The sequence below is a fragment of the Bos javanicus genome, chromosome 2, assembly GCF_032452875.1.
Source record: "Bos javanicus breed banteng chromosome 2, ARS-OSU_banteng_1.0, whole genome shotgun sequence".
NCBI lineage: Eukaryota > Metazoa > Chordata > Mammalia > Artiodactyla > Bovidae > Bos > Bos javanicus.
Window position 1 is genome coordinate 126,140,491 of NC_083869.1, and position 8,232 is coordinate 126,148,722.

At 56.1% G+C, this 8,232-nt stretch overlaps 1 protein-coding gene across 1 annotated transcript; it reads left to right on the forward strand.

Annotated features, from left to right (window-relative positions):
• Positions 1-715: 715 nt before the first annotated feature.
• Positions 716-8,232, forward strand: TENT5B (terminal nucleotidyltransferase 5B). Its single transcript, XM_061391969.1, has 2 exons — positions 716-1,201; positions 6,337-8,232. Exons 1-2 carry the CDS (start codon positions 938-940, stop codon positions 7,363-7,365), a joined length of 1,293 nt encoding a protein of 430 aa, XP_061247953.1. The 5' UTR covers positions 716-937; the 3' UTR covers positions 7,366-8,232.

Consider the following 8,232-nt stretch of genomic DNA (forward strand, 5'->3'; position numbering starts at 1 on the left):
GACCCGGGAGACATAGGTTTGATCCCTGGGTCGGGAAGATCCCCTGGCGGAGGGCATGGAAACCCACTCCATTGAATATCTTGCTTGGAGAGTCACATGTACAGAGGAGCCTGGACTACAGTCCATAGAGTCGCAAAGAGCCGGGCACGACTGAAGCGACTGAGCAGGCGCACAAACCAAAACATTAACGCTAGCCAGGTAGAGGTGTACACAGGAGAGTGCATTACAAAGTATCTACCTCAGTATACAAGTTTGTCACATTTTCTCAATTCTGGAAGATTGCCTGAGAGCAGGAGGAGCACTGCGTGAAGTTGAACAACTGGCGCAATCTCTCTGGGCTTCTGAAAATAGTGGATGACTAGGACCAGGCCCAGTGATTTCTAAATTCCTTTCAGTGCAAAAAAAAAAACAAAAAAACTTAGTGGTCCAATTCCGCTACAAACTTCACAGGTCACTTCCTTCTCGTCTGCCCCTGGAGGGCGCAGTCCCTTTAAATCCAGGACTTGCCTTCCGCCCGAGCCAATCGCCGAGAACAGAAGTTCTTTAAGGACCAAAGGAGGGAATTAAGCAGGAGCAGGAGGGCGGGCAGGGGTGTGCCATCCAGCCAATCGGAATCCTCCTGGCGACCAGCGACTCACGTGCAAAGCTTTGCTGACCAATGGCAGGCGCGTCGAGAGGCGGGGCGGTTCCCGCCGGGTGACAGCTGCTCGGACCAATGGGCGTGTCGCCCGCGGCCTATAAGAGTCCGCTGGGCCCCAGGCGACAAGCTTTAGGGTCGGTTGGTCGTCGCCGTCGGAGGTGTGCCCTGGGTTTTCCTCGCCGTCGCTGCTGTCCGGTCCCTGCGTCCTCCGCCTTGGCCGGGGCCCAGCCGCTCTCCCTGCCCTCCTCCCCTTAATCGCCCCCCGGTTTCTGCCGTCGGGGCCCCGGGGCCGGGCTAATGATGCCGTCGGAGAGCGAAACGGAGAGCCGGGACCGGGCGGCTGCACAGGTGGGGACGGCTGCGGCCGCGGCGGTGGCTAAGGCCGCCCCGGCAGGCGGCGGCCCCGACCCAGAGGCCTCATCGGCCTCCCTCGGACAGCACCTGAGCGGGTTGAGCTGGCCGCAGGTGAAGCGGCTGGACGCGCTCCTGAGCGAGCCGATTCCCATTCACGGGCGCGGCAACTTCCCCACGCTGAGCGTGCAGCCCCGGCAGATCGTGCAGGTGAGAGGCACTGGGGGGTGGATAGGGGGTCTTCATCCTGAGGCTGTCGTGGCTGGGAGGCTCCCGGAGTCTGTTCCATTTGCTGGACAGCTAGGAAAACAAGCCTCGGGGAAGAACAAGGGCTGTAACAAAATCGCGCAACCTTGATAGGAGTCCACATCCTACTACCCCCGCATATCATAATCTTCTTTCCCCACTTGACTTTCCCGTCCCCCGCCCCTTCCGATGGCCCTCGGACCGTTCATCTAGGTCCTGGCTGGAGGGAGCGGGAAGTGGGGAAGGACCTGGTCTGGGAGGAAGAACACCCCGCCTGCAAGGACAGGAGATGCCCGGAAGCCCTGGGTGGGTAGCTTTGCACGCTTGAGCCGGAGATAGTTCTTTTCATCTCCAAATCGTCATCCCCAGGTCTCATGCTCAACCCTTTCCCTCTCTGGAGATTCTAGGAGCAGATTCTGTCTGTCCTCTGCTCCCACAGCCCATGGCTCAAGAGCCCCCTCCCGAAAGCTGAGAAATTCCAGCTAGGACTCCCTCTCAACTAGGGTTGTGTGGCAGGAAGAGATTAAGCATGAGGCACCTGATGCCTGTGTGCTGGGGGGGCGGCAACATCAGGTGTCCAGTTTAGCTGTTTCTTTCCTTTCCCAAGATTGAAATGAGGGTTGAGTCTCTGGCCCCAAGCCCCATCTCTCTCCTGAGGAGAAGAGAATTCTGGCAACTCCTTTCCTCTTCCACAGACTTCCTCTTCTTGCCCCTCAACAACCCTAAAATTGCTCTTTCACCTATATAGCCCAGGCACTGTCATGCTCTGAAATACCATAATATGGTAATTACTGTACCCATTTTATAGCTGGGGAAGCTGAGGCCCCAAGAGGGGCCGTGAGCTCCCTGAAATTTCCTAGAGGTGAAAAGCAAACCCAGAGAATCTTTGGTCTTCCCAGGAGCTGGTTACTACAAGTTCAAGGCTTTCCCATTTTTCCCCAAGACTTCCCAAGTTCCCAAGACTCAATTTGTAGGTCTTAGCAGTTACAAGAAACCAAAAAATCTAGCTGCAATTCCTGCATATTCCTGGCAGCAGATGGGGAAGTAGACATACAAGCCAGGTAAAGCAGACCACCCCCCATCCCTGGCTCTTCTGTCTTAGCTTTCACAGAGGGGGAGGGTTGCTTGTTGTGGGATTACCTCTCCCTCCCTCTCAAGGAATGGGAGGGGGTGGGGGCAGATTCCCTAGGGTTGAGTCATCAGTGGCCAGGCATTCCTGGGCTGCCCCGCTGTTATGGGGCAATTAGGAACCAGTTGAGGTTTTTCTCCTCCTTGACAGTCAGGTCAAATTTGGGGCCCCAAATGCTGTATCCCCAGGACTATTATCCCAGGGATGAGCCCAGTGTGGGAGTTCTCCTCTGCAGGGACATGGGGTGCCCTAAGGGGAGGTCCCTGCCCCTGTCAGTATGGTCCAAACTGCCTTTACTGGTATGTTCTCTGTGCCAAGCCCCGTTCAGGACACCAGGGGCACAGATGTGACTGAGACCCAGCCCCCTGGCATTCCAGCTACTCCCATCCAGGTGGGGAAGACTGCAGGTCAATAGGAGCTGACTCTACAATATGATAATAGTACAGTGTCTCCTAGACTAGGGTCAGAAATACACAGAACAGGGAACTGCTGGCTGTGGGGGGGAAGAGGACAGTGGCGACTTAGAGAGTTGGATTGGAAGGTTGGACATCTAGTTTCAGGGCCTGGACCATTGTCAGTTCCCTTTGCTGGGCCTGTGCATGCAAAGTTGCTTCAGTAAAGTCCAACTCTGTGGAACCCTATAGATTGTAGCCCACCAGGCTCCTCTGTCCATGGGATTCTCCAAGCAAGAATACTGGAGTGGGTTGCCATGCCCTCTTCCTGGGGAATCTTCCCAACCCAGGGGTCAAACCTGCATCTCTTACATCTCTTGAATTGGCAGGTGGGTTCTTCACCAGTAGTGTCCCCTGGGAAGCCCAGTGTCCCTATTTGTTCAATGGGGATGGGTTGAACTGCTCCCCATTGCCCCTTCTGCTTCCAGAATCCAAAGGGTCCTTTATGGGGCCTGTACAAATGCCTCCACAGGGAAGAAAGTCCATCTTCTGGCAGGAATTTGTAGCTGGCAGCTTCACAAGCTATTGGGATTTGTGTGTGTATGTGTATGTGGGGGCGGGGGTGCAGGGGGTACTGTTTGTGTGTATGTGGTGGGAGATGCTGGTTTGTTGACTTTGGGCTTCTCACATGTGCTGAGTTGTCCCATGGTTCAAGAATTGGAAACTTTCTCCCTCTCTGCCCTCCACAAGCTTTGCCTACAGCAGTAATCTGGGCATTTAGAGATACAATTCCTGCTTATACCTGGGCTAGAGGAACCTACTCTCCTGTAGGAGGCCCCCACCCCTACCCCACCCCCGAAAACAGTTCTGGGAGAACTGACTCTACTTAAGTTCAGCCACTTATAGACTGTGTGACCCTAAACAAGTCCTCTGCCCTCTCTGGGTTCAGAGGATTGAATTAGTCTCTGATCTCTCCAGCTACAGCCAAAGGGCCTGCATTAGGTGGCTCCAGACTCAAGTTTTGTAAGCCTGCTGGCTGACAGCACCTATGGTCTCCCTGCAGGTCTCAGCAGCAATCTGGGAGCAGAATGGTTTGGGGGAGGGCCTTGGCACAAGAGCAAGGAGGGTGCAGCCATTGCCCCGTCCACGGCTGGAAAGTCTGATTCAGGAGGCTCCAAGCTGCCCTGCAGTCCTTGGGTGTGGCGGTATCTGGGGACTGCCTGCCAAGTTGGCTGTAGTCACACCTGGGAACCAGACAACAGCCGCTGGCTGGCTGACACAGCCAACCCCATGGCCTGACGCAGGAGTTTTAACAAGGGTACTCCTACCTACTCACCAGGCCAGATGCCATGCCCTGGGGTGGGCATCAGCCTGGGAGCAGGAGCTGGCACTGAGTGAGGCTCAGTCAGCTCTAATGGGACTTGGGGAGGGGGCTGGTCAATGCTGCAGCTCTGCCAGAGTCCTTGGGACAAAGGTCTTTGGTCCAGTCCTCCCCTTGGCCTACTTGGGCACAGCTGCCAGAGTGCGGGAAAGTAGTCCCACAGGCTGGCCCCTTACCTCTAGCCTCCCCTATCTGCCTGGCCAAGGCTTCCCCCAGCCCCACCTTCCTGCTCCCAAGCTACTCTGGCCCTGGGCTTCAGTGACTGGAGGGTTGCTCTCACTTTGAAACTCTGAAATGGAGAGCAGATTAGAGCCCTAGTTTCTGGTCTCTGCTCCTTCCAAACCCTGGATTGGTAATGCAGTAGAAAGCACATAGGATTGGAAGTGAGCCATACCTGAATCTGAAGGCACCTCTGGGTGATGGCAACCCACTCCAGCATTCTTGCCTGAAAATCCCAAGGACAGAGGTGCCTGACAGGTTACAGCCTATGAAGTCACAAGAGTCAGACACGACTTAGTGACTAAACCACCCCTGGGTGATCCTGTGTAGGTAATTTACTCCTCAGTTTCCCCATCTATAAGTTGGAGATGTTAAAAATCTAATCCCTCATAGGTTCTGGTGAGAAGGCCCAATGCCTGGCCCCCCAGGTTCCTGATGGCCACAATAATACCTTCCCCTAGTCAGGGTCCTCCTCCAGGAAGCTTCTTGGAGGGAGCCGCCCGCCTCAGATTGCCCCACTGCAGCTTGCCTCCTCAGCACTTAGGTGCATTCTTTGCAGTAATTCCCTGGGAGGCCAGCAGAGCAGCCGGCCTGGAGCTGACTTGGCAGCAAGGCGGGGTTGCAGAATCCTCAGGGTAGGAATGTTGCCTGGTCACTTTCGGTGTGTGAAGCTGGGCTGCTGAGAAAACAGTGTCGGAGCCCAGCTCCTCTCTTCTCCCCTCCCTGGTGCTAGGCCCAGGGAGATGCTTCTGCTAGAGGAACAGATTTGAGATGACACAAGTTTCCCTGTCATGTTCCTGTGTCCGCGGATGGGGTCTGCTACATTCTTCCCACTTTGCTCGCTTCTCTGGTGGCTCAGACGGTAAAGCATCTGCCTGCAATGTTGAAGACCGGGGTTCAATCCCTGGGTTGGGAAGATCCCCTGGAGAAGGAAATGGCAACCCACTCCAGTACCCTTGCCTGGGAAAATCCCACAGACAGAGGAGCCTGGTAGGTTCCTGGTAGGTCCATGGGGTTGCAAAGAGTCGGACATGACTGAGCGACCTCACTTTCCTTTCCTACTTGGCTCAGAAGGCTTCCTGAGATTTTGACCCACCACCTGCCCAAGAGCAGAAAGAGTCTGGGTTTTAACTTCCAGCCCTGCCATTTCTGAATGGCCTCTCCTCTGAACCTTAAGTGTTTTACTACTAGAAGCCTCAGTTTCTTCATCTGTAAAAATGAGTCTAATATTTGCTTCCCTGGGTCCTTGTAAAGATAAACGAGTGTGTCATAGTCAAAAGAGCGTGCATGGACTTGAGAATTCAACTGACCTGGGTTCTGGTCTCAGCCTGACTACTCTATGACTTTGGACACGACTTTCCTGTGCCTCAGGTCCCCCACCTGTAAATTGGGAAAATAATACATAAAAATTGGGATTATTATGAGGGTAAAGGTAGTAATGCATGTGAACTGCCAATTACATTCCTATTTGAGCAGTTTGCATCAGGCCTGGCACAAAACTGCTTTACTTGGAGTTTTAGAGAGGTAGAATAGCATAGTGGTTGAGACATGAACTCTTGAGTTTAATTCCCAGCTCTGCATTCACCGGCTGTGTGACTTTGGGCAAGTTACTTGGCCCCTCTGTGCTTCCAGTTCCCCATCTGTAGAGTGGGAGTAAGAGTACCTTCCTCATAGAGTTACTGTAAGAACTGTGTGAGTTTATATCCTAATTATAAAGTGCCTAGATCAAGACCTGGCATTTAGTAAATTCCATGCACCTATGTTATCATTATTGCTGTTCTGAGTCATTCCTCTGAAGGGGCCACTCTCCAGATGAGGAAATACAGGTTTAGAGAATGAAATGACTTTCCAAAGGCAAACCAGCTGGTAAGTGGTCAACAGTGGTTGATGTCACTGTGATTATTGCGTGTAAACCCAGAGCGGACCCCGCCTGGAAGCCAGGTCGCTGACAATTCTTCCTCCCGCCGGCCCCCTGCAGGTCGTCCGCAGCAGCCTGGAGGAGCAGGGGCTGCGGGTGCACGGCGTGCGGCTGCACGGCTCGGCCGCCAGCCACGTGCTGCACCCCGAGAGCGGCCTGGGCTACAAGGACCTGGATCTGGTGTTCCGCGTGGACCTGCGCAGCGAGGCGTCCTTCCAGTTGACCAAGGAAGTGGTGCTGGCCTGCCTGCTGGACTTTCTGCCGGCCGGCGTGAGCCGGGCCAAGATCACGCCGCTGACCCTCAAGGAGGCTTACGTGCAGAAGCTGGTGAAAGTGTGCACTGACACGGACCGCTGGAGCCTCATCTCGCTGTCCAACAAGAGCGGCAAGAACGTGGAGCTCAAGTTCGTGGACTCAGTCAGGCGCCAGTTCGAGTTCAGTGTCGACTCGTTCCAGATCCTCCTGGACTCCCTGCTGCTCTTCAGCCAGTGCTCGCCCACGCCCATGTCAGAGGCCTTCCACCCGTCGGTGACCGGCGAGAGCCTGTACGGGGACTTCGCCGAGGCCCTGGACCACCTGCGGCACCGCGTCATCGCCACGCGCAGCCCCGAAGAGATCCGCGGGGGCGGCCTCCTCAAGTACTGCCACCTGCTGGTGCGCGGCTTCCGGCCGCGGCCCAGCACCGACGTGGGCGCCCTGCAGCGCTACATGTGTTCCCGCTTCTTCATCGACTTCCCCGACCTGGTGGAGCAGCGGCGCACGCTGGAGCGCTACCTCGAGGCCCACTTCAGCGGGGCCGACGCGGCGCGCCGCTATGCCTGCCTGGTGACGCTGCACCGGGTGGTCAATGAGAGCACCGTGTGCCTCATGAACCACGAGCGCCGCCAGACGCTGGACCTCATCACCGCGCTGGCGCTCCAGGCGCTGGCCGAGCAGGGCCCGGCGGCCGCCGCCGCCCTGGCCTGGCGCTGCCCCGCGATCCCCGACGGGTTGGTGCCCGCCACCACCGTCAGCTACTACGTGACCCCCGTGCAGCCTCTGCTGGCCCGGGCCCACGCCTCCTATCCCACCTGGCTGCCCTGTAACTGACTCGGCCCCTGGCCGGTAAGGACTCGGCCGCCCCGGATGGACTGGGTCTTCCAGGAGGGCGGGGAGGACCGGGCCAGAGACAGGCAGCCGGGGCTAGGGGGCCCAGCACTGCTGCAGAGTCAGGCCTCCGACTGAACAAACCAGATTTCTCCCCGAAGGGAGGGCCCCAGAGGACTGAAGGCCAAACTGGGGTTCTCGGTAAATGGACTTTTTGGTTATTTGCGCCACCCTTTTGGAGCAGCATAATTGTGGGGTGCCAGGGTAATTCGTCTTGAGGGTCAACTGCCTTTAGGAGGAGACAAAGAATGTTTGGGATGGTAGCCTCAAGGCCCATCATCTCAGGCTGATTTCTGTGGCCTAGAAAGGGTCTTTCTGGCTCGGGCCAGCCCTCAGTGACACCATCAGCCTTCAAGGGCCTGCAGCCCATGCAATGGCTAAAATATTTTTATGTTATGGGAATCACTCACTTTGAGTCGGGCTGAACCACTAACTAGGAGGAGGGAAACTGAGGCAGATGCCTAGGTTTGGAGAGGGATAGGTTTAGCTCAGCCCCCTAACACCCCTACCCCGAGCTGTCTAGGTGCGCCTTGGCCAGGAACCAAGCAGCCTGGGGTGGAACAGAAGCCATGCCCCTGTCGGGGTGCTTCTCCCTTCCCCCACGTGGTGAGGAGCCCTCCTGCCTGGGAGCTTGTTCTCTAGAAGGTGCTGGGTCCAATGTAGCCACAGTCAAGTGATCCCACCCTCCTGGCCTGGTTACAGGGTCCTCACGAGGGAAAGGAGAGGTATGCCCCACCTCCCTTCCCATCCCTCTGGATTTGTAACTATTTTGCACTTTTAACACCTGCCAATAAAGATTGTCCACACTGA

What these genes read in the sequence shown, in the direction of transcription:
- TENT5B (XM_061391969.1), top strand. Translation starts at nt 938, where the DNA reads ATGATGCCGTCGGAGAGCGAAACGGAGAGCCGGGACCGGGCGGCTGCA. An exon ending in AGCCCCGGCAGATCGTGCAG is followed by an intron (nt 1,202 to 6,336) that starts GTGAGAGGCACT and finishes GGCCCCCTGCAG; the next exon opens with GTCGTCCGCAGCAGCCTGGA.